At 32.7% G+C, this 25,280-nt stretch overlaps 5 protein-coding genes and 1 non-coding gene across 10 annotated transcripts; 1 reads left to right on the top strand and 5 right to left on the bottom strand.

The window, feature by feature from the left end:
- LOC109348596 (ethylene-responsive transcription factor ERF061) lies at nt 1-1,310 on the bottom strand. The gene is made up of 2 exons (XM_019589091.1): nt 378-1,310; nt 1-329 (listed from the first exon to the last, which is right to left on the bottom strand). The coding sequence occupies exons 1-2, from the start codon at nt 1,211-1,213 to the stop codon at nt 224-226; spliced, it is 942 nt and encodes a 313-aa protein (XP_019444636.1). The 5' UTR covers nt 1,214-1,310; the 3' UTR covers nt 1-223.
- LOC109348593 (long chain acyl-CoA synthetase 4-like) lies at nt 5,781-12,166 on the bottom strand. The gene is made up of 17 exons (XM_019589083.1): nt 11,883-12,166; nt 11,685-11,748; nt 11,502-11,591; nt 10,697-10,753; nt 10,313-10,361; nt 9,624-9,700; nt 9,490-9,529; nt 9,314-9,408; nt 8,745-8,912; nt 8,403-8,513; nt 8,240-8,327; nt 7,949-8,015; nt 7,735-7,810; nt 7,520-7,637; nt 6,681-6,925; nt 6,153-6,272; nt 5,781-6,004 (listed from the first exon to the last, which is right to left on the bottom strand). Exons 1-17 carry the CDS (start codon nt 12,032-12,034, stop codon nt 5,957-5,959), a joined length of 1,665 nt encoding a protein of 554 aa, XP_019444628.1. The 5' UTR covers nt 12,035-12,166; the 3' UTR covers nt 5,781-5,956.
- On the bottom strand, nt 13,189-25,240 carry LOC109348595. 4 transcript variants are annotated; one of them, XM_019589090.1, is made up of 7 exons: nt 25,237-25,240; nt 16,394-16,460; nt 16,121-16,182; nt 15,919-16,008; nt 15,685-15,827; nt 14,048-14,111; nt 13,189-13,654 (listed from the first exon to the last, which is right to left on the bottom strand). In XM_019589090.1, the coding sequence occupies exons 2-7, from the start codon at nt 16,458-16,460 to the stop codon at nt 13,454-13,456; spliced, it is 627 nt and encodes a 208-aa protein (XP_019444635.1). In that variant the 5' UTR covers nt 25,237-25,240; the 3' UTR covers nt 13,189-13,453. The 4 variants fall into 4 exon arrangements, with proteins under 4 accessions (XP_019444635.1, XP_019444632.1, XP_019444633.1 ...); XM_019589087.1 differs by lacking the exon at nt 25,237-25,240 and adding an exon at nt 16,796-16,899; XM_019589088.1 differs by lacking the exon at nt 25,237-25,240 and adding an exon at nt 16,804-16,899.
- Nucleotides 18,114-22,312, bottom strand: LOC109348594 (nucleoside diphosphate kinase 3-like). 2 transcript variants are annotated; one of them, XM_019589084.1, is made up of 7 exons: nt 22,195-22,312; nt 21,126-21,263; nt 20,505-20,542; nt 20,337-20,387; nt 19,881-20,048; nt 19,672-19,784; nt 18,114-18,417 (listed from the first exon to the last, which is right to left on the bottom strand). In XM_019589084.1, the coding sequence occupies exons 1-7, from the start codon at nt 22,283-22,285 to the stop codon at nt 18,294-18,296; spliced, it is 723 nt and encodes a 240-aa protein (XP_019444629.1). In that variant the 5' UTR covers nt 22,286-22,312; the 3' UTR covers nt 18,114-18,293. The 2 variants fall into 2 exon arrangements, with proteins under 2 accessions (XP_019444629.1, XP_019444631.1); XM_019589086.1 differs by having other exon boundaries at nt 21,126-21,251.
- TRNAG-GCC lies at nt 19,186-19,256 on the top strand. The gene has a single exon. It is a non-coding gene; the product is annotated as a tRNA-Gly (tRNA).
- On the bottom strand, nt 24,529-24,885 carry LOC109350370. Its single transcript, XM_019591613.1, has one exon. It carries the CDS (start codon nt 24,883-24,885, stop codon nt 24,529-24,531), a length of 357 nt encoding a protein of 118 aa, XP_019447158.1.

Genomic DNA, 25,280 nt, shown 5'->3' with positions numbered 1-25,280 from the left:
AAAGGCTCACAACAACTGCCATATGAAAACTTGTAAAGCCTTGAACAAAAAAAAGCAAGGCCGAAAGGACAGCCATAACAATCCTACATAAAAAGCTAAATGACCTCTCACCATAGGGCCACAGACAATAACCCACCAAGACCATAACTTAAGACTAATATTCGTCCTAACTAATAATATTAAATATTACATTCATACTTTACTAACAGAGTTATCTGCTAATCTAATTTGCCAAAAGTTCCCAAATTAACTCAGGATCAAAGGATGGCATCCTTGCCAGTGAACATCCTTCAAATTCTGGTTCCTCTGTTACCATCATCGGAAATTCTGTAGTGACAGAAGCTGAAGCCGGGGATGCCGAGTTCTCCTCTGAAACACTAGGCAATAACAACTCATTTGCCCAATTATCACAAAAATTGGTCTGTGACAAGGATGAAGAACTAGAACATGAGTTGGCATTCATGTCAGAGGATTTCTCACGGTTTGAGCCATTAGCTGATTTAAGCTTCTTTGCTGCACTCTTTTTAGCTTTCTCCCTTTTCACCTTTTGACAAATATCTTGAATTTTAGCATCCACAGAGCTCTTCAAAGCATTCAATCTGGTTGAATCTCCAAATCCTAACTTAGTTGGATCCTTAAGATTTGGGAAATTCAATCGTGCATATTCTCCACGGAGCTTATAAGCGGCGCGATCATAAGCATAAGCAGCAGCTTCAGCAGTTTCATAAGTTCCAAGCCACACTCTCATCCTGTTCTGAGGGAGTCTAATCTCTGCAACCCATTTTCCCCAGTGCCTCTGCCTCACTCCTCTGTATTGCTTCTTCTTGTAAGGGCCGTTCACCAAATAAGTCAAAGAATTTGTGTATGAGACAGAATTTATAGATGGATTTGCCATTGGAAAAGTTGGGACAAAAGATCCATTTACCCTGCTTTCTTGGTATAACTTTTGCAAGATATCTCTTTGGCGAAGATAGACGGAAGAACCCAGAGACTCGAAGGTAGAAGTGCCTAAAGGTTCAAAGCACTCTAACAAAGAATTGGTACTAGGACTTGTGCTAGTGCTGGAAGTAGTAGTGGAAATTGAATATGTTGGTGGGCAATGAGAGAAAATTGAGTCAAGAGTATTTGTTCCACTTGATAAGATGAGCTTTGATAAAGAGGAACCAATATCAGCTCCATCTTGGAGATCAAACTGTGTTTTTTCTTCTTGCATTCTGTACTTTTTTTGGCAAAACTTTTGAAAGGGTGAGAGATTTACAAGTTGTAGAAACTAAAAGAGCAACTTATCTTTGTTGGTATGAGAAGAATAGAGAAAGAGTGTTATAAGAAGAGAAGAGGATATGGATTATAAGGTGTATTTATAGGATGTGGAAGTGAATTTTTTACATCTCATCGCATACATAACAAAGTAACAAACCCATGTTCACAACTTGAAAGGTTTGACCTTATATCCTTTCCATGACGAGTTAATGACTAAAAAGGTCCTCACTGTCAAAATTACATTTTTATGTTTCTATAAAGAAAATATCATTCAAACAACCTAAGGATTATTAGACAAATACTGCGATATTTGTTATAAAAATTGGTGCAGATTTTTCACACTTTCTTCTACATCACTTCATTCGTAGCTCAAAATATTTTAGACCATTGATTTCACTTTTTATATACAGGATCCCTGTACATTCAACTTTTCCATTTAACTAACGTAAGAATTTTAAATAACTGTTGTCTTATTAATTTTACAGAAAAATTTAAACCTTATAAAAAGTACAACGGTTAGGGAAATAAATAAATAAATAAAGGATGTAATTAGTTTAAAAAATAAAGAGAAATAGTTTTTTTATTGAAAAAGAAATTTTTTATATGTATTTTTAATATTAAATTTTCTAGGTGAGTTAAGCCTAGCGCTCAATAGGGTCACAACACCAACGGGCGTTAGTTCAAGTGGTACATGTTTGATTCCCCTTAAGGAAGAACCCGGGTTCGAGTCGTTGTGGATGGAACACAATTTTTTTACTGTATGATGGAGGGTATGTTATAAGTAGACATTAATATTTTTGGGGACATGAGACTATTCTTCTCGATGAGTGTCTCTATTAAGAATCAAATTCATAACCTTTTAGTCTATATGAGGATTTTTAAGAAATCTTACATCACTAAATTAACTCGGAGATGTACTTCCCAGTATTATTCATTCATGAATCATTGGTATAAAATGAATAGTAGCTTTTTGTGTTTACTTTCAAAGCTGCCAGCAATAACAATTACGTGCTTATGCCAACTATCTTGATATAGAAACATGACATTCAATTTAATTGATAGTAATGCTTATGCCAACTATCTTTATACAACGTTTTGAATCATAGTTTAATAAAAAGGAAGAAGCATATGTGAATAGTTGAAGATCTATAACCACATCTCATATAAGAAAAGTGAAATGTCCCACAGAAAACTAGATTAAAATGGAGGCATGCATAGACTTGCAACAAAATGTTGAAGCAAACTTTTGATTAGGTAGTTGCCATCAACTTAAGTTAGTACGGGTATCACATGCCTCGTTGCAAAAGCCTATTCTCTACTTTTTTTTCCCTTGCCATAGAGTAGTTGAAATCTTCAAAGTTTAGGCATTCATACTTTTTCTTCCATGTGGGCGAGTGACAAAGGGAATTTTGGATTTGTTACGGTCATTTTTTTTTACTCCTGTGCCAAACAAAAAGTATAAAAAATGCAAAGAAAAACGTAAGAAATGAAAATAATAATAATAGTAAGGGAGATTCACGTACTCCCAGAGAAAGTTTTTTAAACTTACTAATTTAATAATTTTTGAATTAGTGAGTAACTCTAAATTATAAGATATCTATAAAATTAATGGTTAAAATAAAGAGTGAGTGATCCGGACTCATAATAGTAGAATAAGGTATATTCTTGAATGAAACCATAGTTGATGATTGAGTCTGTAGAGAAATTGTTGAATGGGTCAGAAGTGTGTATAGTAATAAAAAGTGGGGACACATAACAATGAATGAGGGATGGTGCAATAAAGGAGTAAAGGTGTGTGGGGTATAGTAGTGGCACCCTGTTTTTAGAAAGTTGATGGAATGGAACTATGGAACTTGGAAGGAGAGTAATGAAGTGCAAATAGATAGAGAACGCGTGGAAAATTGTGTGGATTCTGAAAAAAGGTATATTTTGGCTGTTTATGATAAATGATGACAACACTATTTGAAACCTAGTTGGTAGCGGCGCGCCACTTTTTCTCCCATCCCCATAACCAAATTCCTCATCATCCTTTCATTTCACATCTCTACTCTATTGTGTCTTTTTTTCAACCATGTCTCACAACACTTATCCTTATCCTCTTCACAAAAACAAAACTTCATCAATTAGGACAAAGATCGCATCTCCCATGATTTTCTTGTCCCTATGATTCGAATCAATCAAACTTTATAAAATAATATTAAAATATTAATTTTTTTTTTTTAAATGAATAAAGTTTTCTCATTGATTCAGGACACCAAATGGAATACGAATAAAAACATGTGATCTCATCGTACCAATTATATCTTAGTATCATCAGAGAAGAAAAAACAACCAAAGATAAGAAAGATATAATAATATAGAGTACATAAGTGAGAGTCCTATTGGGTTGCCTTATTTTTAGCCGACTCCACTCAGTTAGATTTAGGTTTGGTTGTTTTTTTGTATTTATTTATTTTTTGGACAAACTAAAAAGACAATTTTAACAAACTAAAAAGATTCATTGTGCAATGAATAATGATGTGTGGCAAGTGAACTTAATACCCATCAACCACCATGCAACAACATTGGTGGGGGGGACCTTGGAGTTTTGATATGTGTGAGTATATGACCAACTATGCATGGAAATGTCTTTGAAATGTGACCCTACCATATCCATTGCCCATGTAATTCCACCATCATTACAACGTCACTTTTATTTTCTAATCCAAATATCCTTATGATTCCAACATGCATCAAATTCCTTTCTCTCACTAATTCAATCAGCCACTAAGGAAATAAAACTTCAAAATGTATCTACTCATGTACCTCGTATCAGTTTTCATACCTCCAAAACTATTGAAATAAATCGAATTAATAACACCACACTCAATGAACCTAACTAATTGTCAATTTTGCTGGTGGACTTGTTGGTTATGCAATTACAATTGAGTATGATCTATTAGTAATTAATTATGTACAAATAAATACATTCCCATTTGAAACAAGTAAAGTTAAGCGAAAGTTGGTGTGGCTCAATCGTTGGCTACCATTGAAAGTTGGAGAGTTAACCTCACGTACTTGTGGATGTTCTTGGCTCGGACATGATTGCTTCCGGTGCGAGATACAATGAAAACAAAAAAAAATCGCTGCTTACCATTATATATAGTCATAGTCATGTTGAGTTGACCATGCAAGTGATTGGGTTTCTAATTGGATCCTCTTAACTAATTATGCGACTCATCATTTAATTGCAAAATCTAAACAGAAAAACTTTAAAGATATACTCATGAGGTTGTAATGAATAATTAGTGGCGGTTTGACTTTTGTTTCATGTGGGTCACCATTTGTTGCTCCAAATGACCTGTCTTTATATACTTTGGTCTCTTCATCAAACATATTATGTTCCTATTTTCTTTTGTACCATTTTTCTTCTTCAAAAAACAGAAACAAAAACTAGTTATTCCTATGAATAGATGGAGACATAGTCTAATATCGCTCTTTTAAGAAATGCAAATGCAATGCAATTTATTAGGCCATTCAATAGTTTAGAGACATAACAACCACTTCATTATACTTATAATTGAAGACGCAAGCAAGGGGTTTGATTTAGTTTAGTACAACTTATTGAGATTGACTTTGAAGCATGAAGAAGCCATATGGCCTACGTTCAACACCGACATCACTTAGTTATAGTATTGGTTGGGATTTCGGAATGAGACTCATCTCCATTAATAAAGAGATAAGTTGTTGATTTTACAATTAGTTGAAAAAAAAATGTCATATCATTATATTTTAAAGGATAAAAATATTATTTTTTTCTTTACTTTCAATATCTTTCCACTTTATTAATAGAAATGATCCTGGGTACCATTTACCTTTTGAACAAAAAGGGAAATAACCATTTCTCCCCATCTTTATTTAACTAAGCAGTTACGCAGGGAGAGAGTGCTATCACCCTTGATCATAAGCTCTGGACTGCATCATAAAAAATATAGGGACATTTTTTTGTGCTAAGAAAATAAAAGTAACAATTTTAATATCTCATAATTATGAATGTTCACACATTACCAGTCCTGCATTCATCTGAGTCAACATTTTCAAGGATAATTTTATGAAAAAATGCAGAGTCACTAATAATTTTGTTAGATAATAAATTGATATACATGTCACTATTTTTTAGAGATTAAATCAAATACTATAATGTTAACTCAAACGTAAGCCTTTAATATTCTTACCTTCAATTAACTCAAACATAAGCCTTTTTGTTATATACTAAATAGATGTACATATCATTTTTTTAGTGTACATCACCTATACTATCAGCAGGTGAAGAGAAAGAACTTGGTTACAGTAAAAAAAAATTTACAGGTAGAACAATGACTGTGACCTTCAGATTTGAAGGACTAAATTAATAACTTTTTATCCTAATTTTTTTAGCAGAGACGAGGGTCTTTATTCTTATAATAATAATAATAAAACTTTATCATAAAATAATCACAAGACCTAATACAAATTCAACAATATCATTACAATATCATGACATTTTCCGCCATCTCTATACAATCATATATAGTTATATACACTCACCAAAACGAAATAAATTAACAGAGGGAAGCACAATATCATTCAGAAAATAAATCAAATAAATTAACAGAGGCAATTACAATATCATTCAGAAAATAAATCATTTCCATGGCATTAGCTCTCAAAGCTGATCTCAGGCTTTGGGTTTGTTTCCACTCTTGTACATGTTGTCAATCACATTCTGCCCATACAAAAACAATGTCACTATATAGTATAAAAGTTTCACTTAAATCTTATATACTTATAAAAAAGGAGAACCTTCCTTTTATGAAGTAGATTTCCACTACACTAACTCATTCTATTGAATCTGAAGGGAACTGAACTTGTACCTGGTAGTATTTAAGCAATTGAGGCCTCTTCTTCTTATATGTTGGAGTGGTAAGGTCACGTTCCATATCAAAAGGAACAGGGTCAAGATGAACTGCTTTTATAACCTCAAAACCTTTCAACTGCAAAAAAAATATTCAACATTCCACAAAGCTTCAGCAAATGTACTTATACACAGTAACACATGCACATATATAATAAGATCATTTGAGGCCAAACACTAAACACACACCACATAAATAAATCTTTATACAGAACGATTTTCTTCCATGCAACCACTGGATCATAGGTAACCATGTTGTTATTTCATGCTAAATATTATTTTAAACAAATATGTATATGGTTAAATGGTAGATATTTTCTTTTACTAAAAAAGTATATTGTATGTGAATTATGACAAATCTTGAAGGTAGTAGAAAGTAGAAACCACATTAGAAAAATGTGACTTCATTAACATGATATGTACATGAATATATAACCCCCCATATAAGAAATTTGAACAATGATATGAGACTTGAACTAAAAGTGACCTTATTTTCCTTTGCAATCTTCGAAAGCTCTTTAGTGAGGTCTTCACGTTTGTAGTAACCTGAGAACAAGGTATTTCCCTTCACACAAATTTCTCCTCTTGGTGTGGTGGCAAGGGCATCATATCCCATTTCAGGAACAGATTCTAGACAGACATCCACATTCGGTACAGGAGGTCCTACTGTTCCAAGCATGCCCAGTTCATTTGGTAGGGAGACAAAGGTTCCGGCACAGGTTTCAGTCAGACCTATTTTCATTTAACAAAAGCACATTAATCAAGTTCATAAAGAAGTTAACATTCTAATAGCTACATTATCTTCTGTGAAGTACACTGCATTAGAGTGTGACACACAGACATTACTAATAGCTACATTATCTCTTATGGTTGTTTCTTATTATATAACTTCAATTCTACATAAATACTATCAAATAGACATTAAGTAAATAAACTACAGTGATAAAAAATGTTACTATAGGAGAAAATTTTAAAAACTTAGAACGGGTTAAAAGCTGTTTTAAGTAGAAAGTGGTGTAGTAAATATGCACAGATTTATATTGGTTTTAAGTAATTTAGTTTGTCAAAATTTTACGAGTATAATACCAAATAAAGTTGAAGATAGAGACAAAACTAATATCAATTGGCATATGTTGTCTGTACACATGATAATAGCATTTGATCCATATTGAAATTTGTTTTTCTTTTTGTTTAAAAAGAGTACAATATATATACACATACATTGTTAACTAGAAATAGTTTAGTTTTGACATAGGTGCAACAGAAGTGTACGATTGCAATATGTAAATTTGTTTTCTTTTATTTTCAAATTTACAAAGAGCATACCATATCCTTGTAATACATGAGCACAAGTCACCACCCGTAAGTAACGTTCCACATGTGTAGATAGAGGTGCTGCTCCAGACAAAATAAGGCGTACCTTATCCCCTAAGCCTTTCTTTACCTGATCAAGTTGCAAAAGCATGATTAATAAAGAAGTAGAACAATAGTTCCATATTCAGGCTTGATAAGCCGGAGAATTAAATTATATATTTTACTACCTTATCAAACACAAGTTTGTCGAAAAACGGACACGCCTCTGCATGCTTATGCCCTTTCTTCATGTTTTTCAACTTCCTGCAACCAATTTTGAGAAATTATATTATTAGAATTACAGTAATGCAATGTCTATTGAGGCACTATCAACAATTTACAGTTTTTTTTTTATGATTTCGCCAAGACTCGAGTAGTCATTTAGAATAACAAGGTACTTACCATGAGTAAGCAAAGTTGAATAATTTCTTTTTTAGGAAGCCCCCAGCAGAAATCTTCTGTGTCAAACCTGTGTATCAGATGGAGAATGCAAGTCTTAAGTCATTTTTGTTTATCAGTGGGGTAGGGACAGGCTGATACAAAATAGGAAAAAAATATTCTCAAAGAAAAGCCACTGCAATGAGTAAGAAATAATTTACAAAGCAGTTTTGGCCTCCTGAATCATAATTTGACCCGTCAACATCATATGATGTTAGAAAGATCCTGAAGCTGTCAACAATGCCAAGAGTTTACCTGAGTACACTCTATCAAGCACACGGGGAACAGCACAGAAAATAGTTGGTTTTAGCTCCCCAATGTCTTCAATTAGGAATTTGACATCCTGCAGGCATTGTGTAAATGATGATCATATTCCTATCAAATCAAATATAAAAGTGGATTTAGCGCATATACTCACCCCTCGCCAGAAACCTATTGAGGCACCATGCCATATGAATGCCTCCTCAATGACCCTATCAAAGATATGTGCAAGAGGAAGGTATGATAGGTATACATCATTCACACTCAACTGCAAAGGGAGAAAAAAGGGGCTGTTATGGAAGTCAGAAAGGACGGTTAAGCATTCATTATCCTAGATGTGGATTAAAATATCTAGAGCATTCAAACTAGATATATAATATGCCACATGCTTAACTTAAAAGAAACTGAATTACAGAAAGGGTGTGCTCTGTATAGTTCATGATTCATGTGTTCACGAGTAAAAACCAAAACCCGTAAGTTGTAAAAGAAAACAACTTACTTGTTCATTGACACTCTCCAACAGTCGCTTAACCCCAGCTAAGAGTGCAATAATACTGTCGTTGGATATTAAGACACCCTTGGGGTCACCAGTAGTTCCACTAGTATACATTATCGTACAGATGTCACTCCTTTTCTTGACAGGAAGATCGAAACTTTGACCTTGACCCTTTACCAGACATTCAAAAGTAGAATAAGATGAGCAACCAAAATATCTATAGAAGCAACAAAAAGAGATTAATTGCCACTGGCCAAGAAGACTACACTGAGATTTAGAAAAATAATTCCAATGTATATGTATCTATATAATGTGATGTAACCAAACAATCCACAAGGTTCGTATACAAGAAATAGCATCCTCATTTTTTTCATTTACATTGCGCAAAAACTGTTCACTTTTTGTTGTCGATAGATGCCACTAGGACTAAAGGAGAGTAACAAAACAATTCTTGCTGTGAAAGATTAATTGCAAATAATGCCAATTATAGAAAGAACATTTTTCATGTCAATTTGACAACTAATAGTAAAAGCTAGTAGTAATAATAATAGTAAATTAAAAGAATAACCCACCACTAGTAGAAATTCATCCCATGAATATATTGCCAACCCATACTTTTCAACCTCTTGCTTTTGTTCAGGGGTAACCTTTCCAAAACTCACAAGTGCTGCACAAAGTAAAAAATGTTACTGCTTCTTTCTAATGCACTTTACTTTAGGAAATAATGGAAGGAGTCAACACAACTTACTCCTGAGATACTTTGCCGCATGTGGAAATGTCTTCAATAACTGAAAGGATAAAAAAACATGTGTAAGTTGAATACAAATCTGTAATCCTTCCTATAGTACTGTTATAAAATGGATAGTTTCAATAGGTGAAAACCTCAGGTATCTTCTTTTCTTCTGCAAATGTGATTGAGACCTCTGCATGGGATATAATAAATTCTACTGCCCCAGCACCTAAGTTATACATACGAGATTGCCAATGATAATTAATATTAGTAAAGTAAATAATAAATTATCAGGATTGATATATTCTTGCTCCTAAAAGAATCTAAGAAATACCTTGTAACAGATTATTGATATGTGTACATGGGATGTTCTACTTCTACCAGTCCACAACATAGTTTGGCCGTTTCGGCACGATACATTATTTTATCATTGTTGTGGAAAAGATTATCGATTATCAGATTTAGGTAAGTGACAGGCCCTTTCTGTGTAAGATAAGTACCTAGTCACTTCTTAACAAGAAGTAACTTTGTTCATAAATTAGGTAACATTTTCAAAAGGGCAGAAATTGGTGAACTTATTTATTTGTTGATAAAAATTACAAAAACTAATTAAAAGATGGTAAGTACTCTATTCATGGCATAAGATAAGTTCTTTTAAAAGTGGATAAATTAGTGAACTACTTTCTTTTTTGGTAAAAGTTAAAAAGAAAACATCAACATGGCCATTACTATGGTAGCTTTTCTTGGACCAAGCTCTTTTGGAAAAAACAAATGTCAATGGCGGTTTTAAGTAAAAGCATAACCATGGTGTTGAAACATGCTAAAGAAGGTGTGCCCATACCTAAGGTATCATATAAAGGAACAGAGTGAAGTCCATGAGCATTACAGGCCTGCAATTATTTAGGAATATGTTAAAAACCATTGAGTGGAAGAAGTTAGCTTCGCAACATTAAAAACCATCACATATGCATAAAACAAAAAATAACAGAATCTGAACTCTGCAGAAAGTAGACATCCAATAGAAGTGTTAGATGTGTATATTAGTCTATTGAACAAGGATCTTCTATCCCAAAAAAATGTTGTAAACCTAATAACAAGTACGCAACACGGGCGCATGCAAACATCAACATATAAATACAATTGAAACCACCAACAAATAGAGTGGACAAGAAGATAAGATGGAAGAAAGACATCCAAGAGGAAAGAAAATCAAAATAAAGCATACCTCCATGCTTATAATCCACTCTGCAGAATTGGCACCATAAATACCACATTTTACACCCTGGAAATCAGCAACATATGAATTAAGCTCATAAGGAAAAAAATGCTAGCAATGAGAATGATCTGATATATGCAAAAATGAAATATGAAAAAAAATCATAACCAACATGCAATAGGAAATCTTATGTCAAAATCAAGAAATTGAATAAGAGGTGTTCCAAGTTGTCATTGACATAAAAGTTAGAAACCTAATCCACATTAGCCATCATTGTCAATCTTAAATAACAGAATTGGGGAGCTTCTTAAGGCTTAAGGACACAGCTTCCTTCCCCTAATAAAAGGTTTTTTTCTAAAACAAACAGTATACAAGGCAGCCTAGTACACGAGGATCCAAATATAATATTAAAAATGATGTCTTTTTATTGTAGAACTTTTAAAATAAAAAACAATTGTCTTTTACTATCAGAGGACTGCAAAGTTTTGAAATTTACTTTTTGCATCCCTTTGAATAAGTAATTGATAGCTATATCACTAAAGAACTGCTTGTCATAGTTTTACAACTATGACTACAGGATCAAAATGATTTCAAGTAATTGATTCCCTTTTCTTTATGACTATGACTAGAGGACCAAAATAAAAACATATTATCAGGATAGAGTTTGAAGTTAACTATACTAAAATATGAAAAGATGATAAAGTTAAAGCAGAGATATGGAAATGAGAGTTTATCAAAGATGATAATATTGTTAGAACAACAAATAAGGAAAGCAAAGTTTGAATTGAAAACAAGAAAGAAATAGATGAGTTACTTGGTGGTAACCACAGCTGCGGATGGAATTACCAACTTTGACCACTTGCTCATATACTTCTTTGTAGCTCTGCCACTTGTACTTTCCAGGCTATAAACAGTTATGAAATTTGTGCAGCCAAGTCACAATGAATGATAAAAATTCCAAAACACAAAGCCTAAGAGATTGAAAGATAGAGTTTACCTTCCCATCCACGATTTCACGGCGACCAAGCATTGGATTTGTGGGATATTTCTCAACCGATAATCTGTAAAACTATTACACATTCAGAACTCAAATAACTAATAATAGCTAAATACATGTATCTATAATGGAGTTTTGTTTTGTTTGCATGGAATGGAATGGAATAGTATAATAGAGAAGAGAGAGATATATAGTTACCTAAAAACATCCCAACAAGAATCAAGACCTTGAATAGGAGCAGGGAAACCATGTTCAGCAAAGAGACTACGATAAACAGGTCCCATTGATGGCTTCCCTTCTCTGTCTTTCTTTGCTTTCTCAACTTCAATGATGTATCTCTTCTCTCCCATGGCTATGTTTCTAAATCACAACTCAAATTTGGAATGAAGAATAGTAATAATGTACTTAAAGAGAACAAGAGAAGATTAAAGTAGCTATGAAGAAATGGTGGGCGGCATTTACTATTAACTATGAGTCTATGAACTATCAGCATATGAATCTTTCTTCCCTCATAAAGAATTCTTAAAGAAGGTTGGATTGGTCAAAAATTCTAGAACTCCTTTTGTATACTTATCAATATCATACTATATTTCTCCAATTCCTTAAATTATATACTTTTTACTAAATAAATATTATGTGATTTACAATTCAACTACTCCACCGGTGAGTGGTTGAATTATTATATGGTTGACAATTAGTTGTCTCTATCAAATTATTACCATTTATGATGTATAATTAACTTAAAATTATATGAACTTATTTCAAATTGTTGTCTAGATCATGTAATAAATTATCATCATGGTGATCATTATGTTACAAAAAACTTTCAAAGTAAATCGTTTGTGTTGTTTTAAAAAATGACTTTCTCATTGCAAATTGGTTCTTCAATTCTAGATTTTTGGATTTTGCCTTATTTTTAAAAATTGGGCAAATTGTGGACTGCCTGTAGTTTAGAAAAAGTAAAAGTTTTTTGGGTGAACTTTATTTTCTTTTCCATTACTAACCATATCCTCATAAAATAAAAATTATATTAATATAATTGTTTTAATGCAAAATTGTGTTATATTAATATAATTCAACTTGCTTTCAATTTTATATTTAGATAGCAACGGCCAACGGTATATCATAGGAAGCATTGATGTTTTATTGTTGTATAAAATTTATTGAACCTCTGTCGAAGTCAATCACGCCTGTAGAATTAGAACCCAACAAAATTATTACATGAATTCTTAAATACAAGTAATACAAATAAAATAAAACAAATATACTAAGTAGGCATAAATCTTAATAATAAGAATGTAGAGGATATTACACTCTTGTAGACTATCAAACTTGATTTTTGTGGGTGATGAGTTTTAAGGAAAGGCATATTAGTGTCACTTCATGTTGTTTATATGTACATATTCATTTGTCATTCCTCCATGCCAATAAACTCCAAACAGTAAAAGTAAAACTCAATCAAACTCAACTCTTCTCTGCTAGAAGAAGGCAAATATCTTACCAATTACCAAAACTGAAGTTTACTAATATAATAGGCCATTGAAAATTTCAAATGACAAGTAAACTCCAAAATTAATACTAGATCACAAACAACACTGAAGTCAAACATCAATATACAGTGAACGAGCCAAATGAAGTAAAACTGCATTCAAATGAAAAAGGGCTATTCCAATTTAGCAGGGAAAACATACATCTAGGTTTTGCATCTTCAAATGAAAGTTTGAAGTTCCATCAACTAAGAAATCAGGAAGGATGCAGCGGGCACCACACTAGTGGCCAAAACCACCTCTTCCCCATCGGGGCCTCCAACTCCCACCCCTGTTACGCTGCACACCATTATTCTGCCTTGACGACACTCTCATTCTCTGCTCCGTCAGGTTTGCAAAGAGTGAATCCAGCGTCTGAGACCTTTGCTTGGGTATTATATCCAAATTCTCCTGCTGCTGGTGGTGACGGGAAAGTGGTGGTTGCTGCATGAAGTCCACAAAAAATTTCAGATTTACAAATCTGAGGCTGAATTCCAAATGACCTTAGTAAAGCTTTAATGTCAAACTATCTGAAGACCATGAAATGCTATAAACTAGAGCATAAAACAAGCACTTTCAATGGAGATTCACAAAGTCCATAACACATATCATAAAAGTGATTGATTGCGCTCAAATGATACACTTAATCTACAATAACCATTTTATCCTCACATTCTCAAACTACCAAAAGCAATTCCAACAGCCAGCTTCCAGAAACCTCCACTGACCATCAGTTACATTCACTGGAAGCATTCTTTCCATAAGAGTTAATATCATTAATCTTGAATGCAGCATACTAAGCTAGAAAATATACAAAAAATCGGTGAAGTGTCAGACCTTTGCAAGGAAACCTCCACTAGCAGCCACTCTTTCCATTCTTTGACTTGCACTAACTCGAAATCTGTGGAAAGAAAAAAGGGATAATTCAAGTGGAGAAATACAATACATACAGATTAAGAAAATACTCCACCTCAGTAAGTAGCACAAGATTGCTCAGCCCACCGACAATTACTTCTAAATGGAAAACAACACTGCTCAATTAACTTCTACTTACTAGAAAAATTGAGTCTCGCAGGATCAGATTCTACATACATCCAAGTATAAATAAAGAAGAAAATAGACAACACTGGGTACATAATTGAACACCAACTCAGTGATAACTTCCAAATTTTTGACAGACACCCGCCAGGTGCAAACTGATCTGGAGTTTATACTAGCACCCAGCAACTTACATGAAATTTACCACACCAGAACTGGGTAATACAACGGAGGCTGTCACACAAGAGGACCAGTTAAGACCTTAAAGCTGCACAAAGATCATATCACTGTAAAGTAGCACCAGTATACATCTGCATGGGACAGGGATGCCATTTCCTTACCAGCAACCAGTAAACCCAGAGGACTAAAACACTTGAAACAAAATTTTAGAGTATCATCAAGAAGTGAATCCACAAAGTTCTCATCAAAAAGAAACTCATAAAGAAGTGAATCCAGATTCTTGGTCACTGAAATACTTCACTAATCCGCGGAGTGAATGGAGGGGGTCTTTTCAATTATCTGATCAGTGGTTGAAAACATTAACTAAGAAGAATCAGTCAACATATTAAAGTGTCTTGGTGAAATTTACTGAGGACCCACATAGAAAATGATCCCGTTCTGCATAGGGAGATCATACATCCGCACAGCATTAACATAAGAGGGAGTAACCATCATATGAAGAGTCACAAATCATGTTGTAGTAGAGTAGGTTTATGGCAATAGACTAGCAAGAATCACAAGCCATGTGCACGGAACAATAACAGCCAAATAAAAAGTAGCAATCCTCACAACGAAGAAACAAGTTTAATGAGAATGACCCTTAGCTGTTTTGCCAAAATGAACTCATCCCTTCAAAATGGTTAAATCCTTATAATAAGTGCCACAATGATTCCACTTTCTTCTAAACAGCTGAAATAATGCAGTCTACTTTACCACGTCGACCAGCTAGTCGCATGGGTAACATTATTTCCAGACTTTTGTGCGTATGTGATGATACCCTCCCTCACAAATAGGTCAGATGCTATCAACGTAAGATGCAACACTAGAATTCCAGTTGCAACACTAAGCAGCTCAACAAACATAACTTCAATTATCTAGCATGAACATTCGTACTAACAATTAACATAAACCCACTCAAACCATGAAGTTTGCACAATAGATTATAAACGCAACCATTCAATTCAATATTCCAAAATCATGTGCCTGGCCCTCAATCATTATGTCAAAGTGGCTCCTTTATGCAGAGCAAAGAAAAGAAGGCACATTAAGATGGGCCATATTTTACCTGAAATAATGCAAAAATTAATTCATCATTATTGTTACGAATGCCATGACTCACAGACACATCATTCAGAGTTAAATGTTCATCTCACAGCCATCTCTTTCATTCAAAGGGTTAAGACAAATACATGGAGCAACTAAAAAGAAGATAACACCTTGCTTCATTCCAGCTAGAGACCCCCCTATTGCGATTAGAAACTGTGTTGCGAAGAGGAGCATTAACAGCTTTTCGTGCAACCTCAGCTGCAATGGGAAATTGGTTTCCCTGAAAAGTAGACCTTCTTTTTGCAAGAGCCCCCTGCTTAAAAACAGGAACACATCAGAAACAAGTACACATAAACAACATCAGTAAGAAACTTCAGATGACGATGTTTTATAAACTCACAAACCTGTCTAACAGAAGATCTTGACTCCATATAGCGCCGCATCTTTGAAGGCTTATCTTGAGTAAAATTGTTTGCAAACTTTTGGCTTTTGTTCTGCATTAGTGCAAGAATAAGCATTGGTGCAAGAATAAAGTGAAAATGTCGCCACAATTAGTAACATAACAAACAGATATAGCAAAAAAGAATCTGTGAAAGAAATCTTTACCGAAATCCTTCTTTGCTTCCCAGGCTTTGAGCTTTTATTCTTAGACAATTTGATTATATCCTCTGATAAGATCATCATTGATGGATGTTAGACATATAAAAGACAGATTATAAGAAAGAAAGAAAGAAATAGGGGCTTCAAATGGCTCAAATAAGCAAAACCTAATTTCGTAAAGAAAGAAAGAAACAGAGGCTTCAAATGGCTCAATTAAGCAAACCTAATTTCATAAAGAAAGAAAGAAAGAGGGGCTTCAAGTGGTTCAATTAAGCAAACCTAATTTCATGTCCATCTTCTTCTCTGTAAGCGCAATCGACTCCGTTGTAAGAGGTTTAGCAGTCATCTGAAAATTATAAAGAAAAGAAGTCATTATAATAACAAATTCAAGTAGCAAAAAAAGGCCAGTTACAAAATACAAGAGTTGAATAAGAGTAAAAAAGCAACAAGATGAAGCTTATGGAAAAGAAATACGGTAATAGACTTGAATGTAGAACCCTAAATACAAACAATGAAAGAAAAGGAGGAAGCAATAAGTTATAACAGAAAACTCAATCGTGGAAATAAAATCAATATGCACAAATAATTAATATATCGACACCTCCTTTCAACAACACCGTTTCAAAAACCGATTATTATATCGAGAATCGAACTTTACAAAAGGAGAGAAGAAAAGCTTACTGTGAAGAACTGAGAGTGCGAAACTAGGTTAGGGTTATTGATTGGTGATGTGAAATTGTGAACACGAGCAAGGAAAATTAACGCGAACAGGTATTTATATAATGATGTTAATGGCGGTGATTTTACGCGTCTCCGTGTGTTTTTATAATAAAAATAAATAAAATAAATAAATAACTTCTTTTAATGTTTTTCTTAGCTGGATGCACAACTGGAACACCAAGATATCTATGTCACCGACCCGATAATATCCTATAAATAAAAAATAAATAAACTTCATGTAATGGAGGAAAAACATTAATATTATATTAAGGGTATAATAATTTTTTAGAAAAATATATTGCAATTGTATATTAACAATATACTATTCATATTTAATTATTATTCTCAAATATTATATATATTATAAACAATGTGATGATCTAATACTGAAAACCACAAATTTAAGATTGAGCGTTCGATTCATATGAGCAACACTAGTGGAAGAGATAGCTACAGATTCCAAAATGGATTAACTCCTTACCCGAAATGGTAAAAGATACGCTTGGTAATCAAACACGGATTAACGACGCACTAGTAATAATAAAAAATATATATTACATTCTAAAAAATCATATTTAAATTGAATAAATTTATTATAGACGATAAAATGTATCTTGTGCAATTAAATTTCTTAGGACTCCATCCCCACATTAAAAAAGTTCATTTTTATTTATAAAACTTTGTAGAAAAGAAAATTATTCCATCTAATCTACTCAAGATCACTAAATAAAAATTGATCTAAACGATTTAAAGTTCTATCGATGTAAAAATATTTATTGAGAGAAATAATTACATAAGAGATAAAATATTTACTCGGAGAAGGTTACCCCAAGTTATATCAAAAGTAAATAAATAAAATAACTACCACAGTTTTTATAGTGTTTTTATGGTGTTAAACAATAAATCAATATCATAACTTTCATTTTTAACTGAGAAAAAATATATACATTAACTATGAATTTTAAAAAAAATGTAATTTAAATGAATGATAGATGATGTATTGATTGTGTAAAAATATTTGATTTATTTGTAGGGTTGAAGTACCTAGGCATAAATTCTAATAGGTAGTCTTTACTAGAAGTATATTTGTTGTCTAACTTTTTGTACCACTTCACGTATTAATCACTTCTAGTTAATTGAAAAAAATTATTTAAATTAAAATTACAATTATTAAATATTTTTTTGATCAATATCTTCTAACATGTAAAGTAGTATAAAGGAGTGGAACAAGAGATGTGTAGTAGTGTTAACGGGAGAGATGGAATAATGTAATTTCCTAATAGAGTGAAATAAATATATTAGTGTTAACGAATTGTTCTCATTTCCACTTATTCATGGCTTCTACGGTCATTGTTGACATTTAGCTTCTCACCATAGACAAATAATTTACTACAAAAATCATTCCTTATGCTAGCAAGACCATGCTTCATGAAAAGCCAAATATGGGTCAGGAAAATAATCAATTGGCACCATAAATCCACTTCTCCGCATTGCTAGTGTAATTAACTAACTCCTCTGGCTTAAACCACAAATTAATCTCATCCTTCGCAGTTTCTGGACCATCACTCCCATGGATGATATTTCTGCAGGAACGCTGAATAATTAGATTGTGAAATCCTCAATTTGGTGCATGAAAAATATGGACACACTTTTGGTCCCTAGAAAAATGAATTAACCATTAAGTCCCACATTAAGTTTTGGTGTATGATTCGCTTTTCAAGGGTTAAGGCTAATAATGTGCTAAAATGTTAACTCAAATACAGGAATATGATGCAGGAACCACCAGCTTAGTGGGCATTGCCCTATACTTAGGGAAAGAACCTGATTTCTCATAAAGAATATGACCAAATCAGTAACATGTTTCAGGACCTATTTGGTCCTATCTATACTATTTATAAAGGGAAAACCTAAAATAATCATCTATCATGGTGTAATTTGTGGTTCTCCCTATTTTGCCCTTACTATTTTCTAATTTTTACAAATTTTTTTATATATAACCTAATGTTTCTCTCTACCTAATATATGCTCATATTATTTGGTTAATTATTTTTTATTTTATGACTATCAGTTTTTAATGTAGAACATTACACCAATCAAATAAATTTAACCGTAGATTACAAATATTTAACACAAAATATTATGTTTGACATTTATAACATACAAACTATACATTATAAATGATAGGAAAGCGGGTTAACAGACACGATAGTGGCTGTCAACACGCTAGTATTCTATAATACCCTTTCATTGTGCAATAATCTTCTCAATGTCCATAACAAAATGTAGCTAGACATATTAGTTTTTATTCACCATAGTACTGAAATAATGGATTATAAAGTATTAAAAAACAAGCACCAGTGGTCTAGTGGTAGAATAGTACCCTGCCACGGTACAGACCCGGGTTCGATTCCCGGCTGGTGCAGTAAGTGAGCTATGAGGATATTTGTTCTATGTGTGATAGCTGGGTCTATCACCAACGTCTTCTAGATGAATATAGTGCATCTGAGCTCTACATTTTTATTTATATGATTCTATAATATATGCCAAGGTATCTTAAATGGATTCAAATAGTTGATTATTTGGGAAATATACCAGATGCTATTTCACTTCCTGGAGTTGGTCATTTACCTACATAGGTTTTGGGAGGTAGAGTCCTATATTTTATTATATCATCTTATCCACAAGAGAGTAACATATGTCACATGTAAACCTTATCACTTTCCTCTGGGTATGAGAATTTAGTAAGAGAATATATCATTCTTCATCTTAGTATTGATTATGTTGATCCATATTAGTATCAAGTATGCATATGAGTACTAAGGAAAGCAAAACAATACCTTCCAACATTAACAGCCAAATCACCTCTGATAGTTCCGGGCTCTGATTTCTGTGGATCTGTGGCTCCGATTAGTTTCCGGCCATAGATTATAACTCCCTGTCCTTCCCAAACCTGTGACATGAATTTTTTTTGGGGGGAAATAGGACAGATTATGAAAATCTGGTGTTTGTTTCAATCTAAAAAAGTAACAGATTGGTAAATTCTTACCATTGCAATAACAGGGCCAGAGCTTAGAAATCCACATAGTTCACCAAAGAAGGGTCTTTCCTTTAGGTCATGATAATGCTTCTGGGCAAATGCCTTCGAAGGAGTCAGTACTTTAATTCCTACAAGCTTGTACCCTTTCCTCTCAAAACGTGAAATAATCTCTGAAATCTGCAAAAGAAACATCTCAGAACTTATAAAGTTATTTAAGTGAGGTATAATAACATGAAAATCCAACACGAGGAGACGAGTCGTTTCTCATTAACGATAAGTGTTAAAGTGGAAGTGCAGTGATGTATGCAACGGAGACATCCTAACAGACCGGTAGACTTGAACCTTTTTCCTACATGACCCGATGGATTCGGGTCAGGCACTCGCCATCTATTTTCATTGTTCAACTCTTTGACAACATTGAATCGCAAATAAATCATAAAGAAGTACAATCTAGTTTTAGTTTACCAGCCCTCTCTGAACTCCATCAGGCTTAATAGCAATGAAGGTACGCTCCAGCTGGGTAGAAAAAATGAAAACAAGATTCACATATAAGATTGATATAAAGAAAGAAAACAATAGAAGAAGAAATTGAGAATAAACATGCAGATGCAGTTCAAGAAATGTTAAGCATACCTCAGCAGCATGCACCTCCTGATCTTGGAGCATGTATGCTGCGAGAAATAGCAAAAGAAAAATCAGATCAACCATGAATATCTGATTAAGAACCAACAGACAAATCAAACAAGATTCATAGTATAAAACAAATGCCTGAGGTTTTGCTAAGATTTCAAAGTTAAGTAGTGTCAACTATTTGCTTTTGAGTTGATAACATTGTATAAATTATTAACGCAATTTGGGACTGGCAGGAAGATAGATATTCATGACACACACACAATAAGAGAAAATGGTAATGATTCAACAGCTTTTGCAATGTAATTCATGATGGAAATTGATGGCTTGAGAAATATGTCTGGATGATTAAAGAAGTAGTGAAACAAAAATGTTCGAATGGGTAATGGGTTATAAGAATAAGCAAGAATGGGTCACTCGAGAATCTTGTTTGAGTTTTAAAATCCATGTCCAATGTTGGTATCTTAAAATATAGAATGCAATGCATGTCTACATCTAAAATATTTAGTTTTATGATATATATTTTTTGTCTGCACTACTTATACAGTTGCCAAATGCAAATAGTAAAAGTGTAAAACACATAAAGTGAAATTCTTATTTTGAAAAGGTGAATCTTGTCCAAACCTGCAGCAGGAAGAGCAAGAGCTCCTGAAATCCATGCTCCTGGTCCACTTCCAGAACCACCCTTCCTATAAGCTGAAGCTAAAACTGGCACTTTAGTGCTGAATGAAACTGCAGCAGCAGCACCTACTGCACGTCCTTCTGCAAAGATAATGAACATTAACTACAAAACTCAAGCTCTAATTTGCATATAGTAGACACATAATAACATTAACAGCAAAACTCATACTTTTTATTTAAAATCATGGTGTTATATTCTTAAAGGCTTGTTTGGGAAAATTGACTGATAAGTGTGAAATAATGTAAAAGAGCTTATAAAACTTTCACTAATCAACCATTAGTTTTAGTACTTCAGATTTAGTAATAAATCAGGGATTATAAGTGGTGTCTTCTTATTTATTTTAATTTTACAAACTCTCTAATAAAGGAAGATAGTGACTTATAGGATCTTTGAGGGCCATGCCAAACTCTCTCTATGATCACATGTATCACAATATATGTGCCAACTCCAAGTAACAATTTTTTCTTTGATTCTAATAATATTTCATTCAAGTAATAAATTTAATTTTTTTAACCAATCCAAGAAGTTAGTGACAGATAGTGGTGAATTATTAGGATCTCTCCATTAATGCATAGAGAAAAAGTTCTTTTTCCTTGAATTTTCAGTAACAAAATTGTAATTTCATTATATATCGAGGATAGATATTGTTTTTTTTTTTTTGTTTTTTCAAAAAATTGTCTTTCCATTAGTCGAGCGGATCCTACCAATATTGGTACGGTTGATATTATAAAAAAAAACATCACCGAGAAAGAGACGAGAATAACAGCTATGTTTTGTGGAAACACTAATTAACATAAAATAAAGAAAGAAAGAAACAGGTATAGAAAAGTACAAACATAGGAACGAGACAAACGAATTAACATTAATCAAGATTGGAGCAATGGATAATCATTAATCAAGATTGAAGAAACAGCCAAAAACATCATTGTCAATCAATTATTTTCGTATATAAAAAAGTAAAAAAGAAAGAAAAAGAAAAAGGAAAGTGTAGTGAGGTAGAGAAAAGTGTACCATTGTAAAAACGAGAAGAAGAGGATTTAGAAGCAGAGAGAAGAGACCTCACGCCTCTGGAACCGGATCTATAAACCTTATGATAATTCATGTTCCTTTCTATGATGCTATTGCTCTATGTTTCATTCGTACAAAACATATATATATATGTTAGGTCACTTATTCCTATTTGCAATTTGATCCTTGTCTTTTTCATATTTGCCACTTGGGTTGTTAAGAAAAATAATGTACAATGGAGTACTATTTTTTACCCTAAACCCTGTAATCGCTCCTAAACAATGTCTTACTTTCTCTGTCCCAAGTCGATCAGAGTATTATTTTTATTAGTTTTTGTTTTTAAAATTTTTTTTATTCATGTGTCAATCATAGTTTTTGATTGGTTTGAGACAGAAAATGAAACACCGATAGGAACAGATGATCCTCGTCCCGAAAAAATCAACTCTCACTTTTATTCTATTGGTTAAAGGTCAAATCATTCCCCTAATTTACGGGCTACAACCCCCACGTGTTATGTCACCCAAATATCGCAAATCACTTGGTAAAACTAGTTACCACCTTATAATAAGGAAATATTTGTGTGGAGATTAATAATATGTTAACAAACTTAATTTTAATTAATATATTAGATCATTTAAATAATTGCTAATTAGGTTTTATTTTACTATTATATCTAGCTCCTAATATTTTCATAAAATATAATTTCTAACTCCGGATAATCTTACTCTATTGTCAAGAATAAAATATATACTCTAACCAAAATAACATATATATATATATCACAAAATTTATGAGGTTTCTTTGAAATGGAAATGTAGGATGTAGTCGCCTTAATTTGATTTAATGCATAACAATTTCTAGTCACTAAATTATATAAGAACGGAAAGCTGGCGGGGAGAATTAGCCCTGTATACATGTGAATTTTCCTAATTAAAAATACGAAGATACTTGTGAGAAACAAAAATATATAAGGACGGAAAACTCCTTGCTTTCTCGTTTTAGAGGATACTTTCCCAATAAAAATCACAAGAAAAACTCAATTATTGCCTATAACTCATTACCCAAAATCACTACAAGATATTTAAGATATATTTTGCCCAACTTAACTCCATTCTCCTCAAACTAGAATAACAATAAAATAGAATTTTGGTTAATAAAGTCCTAGAATGATACAGATTATGTATATTATAGAAGCGGACAAAACATAAACACATGCAAGTTTGAAAGTTGCATGGTCAAACAACCACAAATTTCTTGACATATCACTTTCATCTTCCTCATGTTAAAAAAATACATGAACAAGTTGTAACCACCCATATATAGCTGGTGCATGTACATAGCAATTATTGATTTCCATCAACCCTAGCTAACATGGAGATTCACCATTATTGTCATTTACTTCATTTCAAATTTTATATAGCTTTTTAAGATTAAATGACCGAGATTTTTTTTATACTACTAAAAGTATGATTCAACCTTTAGATAAGAAAAAATAAATAAGGGAATATTCATATGTTACTAGTTATCAAACTGATATGAATTTTCATATGCTAGTATTCAACTAGTGGTTAGCTTATTAATTAATAAATAATTTGATAAATAGTTTTATTTCTATCCTTAAAATAAAATGTGTGACTTTAATGGCAAACCATGTTTTAGAACTCTAAACAAATATAAAGTGATTCTTTGTTTAATCCCTATAACAATATTCTAGTAAAAATTATATTATTTTTATAAAAAATTATAATTTTAAATGAAAACCAATTGATATGACAAGTATGGTATAAATGAAATTCGACCAATTTTGATTAGTTTTGGATAGTATAATTGTATAGTCGATATAATTGGTATATCATACTAATATATAAATCGTTTCACCATTTGAACTGGGTACGATTTTCATGACCCTTCTTAATCGATCTACTTGCTCGCTAAATCACAGAAAGCCCTTATAGCTTGACTCACTAGGGGTGGCATAATTGATAGCAAAGAACTAATTTGGACTACTGCTTCATGTTTTATTAGCACATAGCTGCCTAGTTATACTTCAAAAAAGATGAGTAACCTTTCAAAAACTATTGACCCTTACAATATCTATAAGCAAAAGGAAGATAACAATAATACTCTTGAAGTTTTCTACATCACACTGTAGAAAATACACAAACTATCTCCATAAACTTGAACATCTTCTTTAAAAGGAAACTAGTATTCATATATTTACCTCATCATCATCTAAAAAAATTGAGTAAAATCATCAAAAAGCAGTTCTCAAGAGATAAGAAATTGAAACAGTATCACAACTAGAGAAGGAATCCACTTATTTTAAGAGTAAGTTTTTTAAGGAAATCGTGTGTGAATCTGAAGCATTTCAGGAGCCTCCAAGATACTCTCTAAAGAAGGCTTCCAACCCTCATGAACCTTTCGATCTCTACTTTTCTCTATTTCTTCCAATGCTTGTTCCAACTTCATCCCTTCTTTGTCATTATTGAGTTGAAGCATCAACCATTTAAGCTCTTCTTTTGTTAGCACAACTTTAACCCTTAAAACATTCTTCTTCTTCCCTTTATCATCATCACCATTTATCTTCACAAATCCATTTGTTCTTCCTGTTTCTTCATCATGTTGATGCTGCTTCTGTATCTCCACTGCATCATCTTGTTGCCTCAGAGTGCATGTCTCCATGCAATTTCCCATGACTTGGCTTATTTGGTATATATGCCTGAAATGAATTCAACTTAAATTTTCTTCAGCAAAATATTATATATCCTTTTCTAACAACGTATATATATATGGCTTTGAATACACAAAATAAAAGTACTCTACAGATTCCAAGTAGCTACTAGAACGTGTATATGTATATATATCGTGGGGATGGGAGGATAAAGAGAGGTGGATATTTATATACTTAAATTTCAATAGGTCATTTTACTAATATTTTTTTCGGTACTATTACGAACGATATTCTTTTACCTTTTTTTGTAAGAATTAATCTCTTTTAAATTTGTAGATGTCACTCCTAACAAATGTCACTATCAGGAATAAAACAGTTGAACTAAGCCAAAAGAAAAGTAACATATCAACTTCATTAA

This window comes from Lupinus angustifolius, chromosome LG06 (genome assembly GCF_001865875.1).
Source record: "Lupinus angustifolius cultivar Tanjil chromosome LG06, LupAngTanjil_v1.0, whole genome shotgun sequence".
In the NCBI taxonomy this organism is placed as follows: Eukaryota; Viridiplantae; Streptophyta; class Magnoliopsida; order Fabales; family Fabaceae; genus Lupinus; species Lupinus angustifolius.
This window is presented reverse-complemented; position numbering and strand designations above follow the sequence as displayed.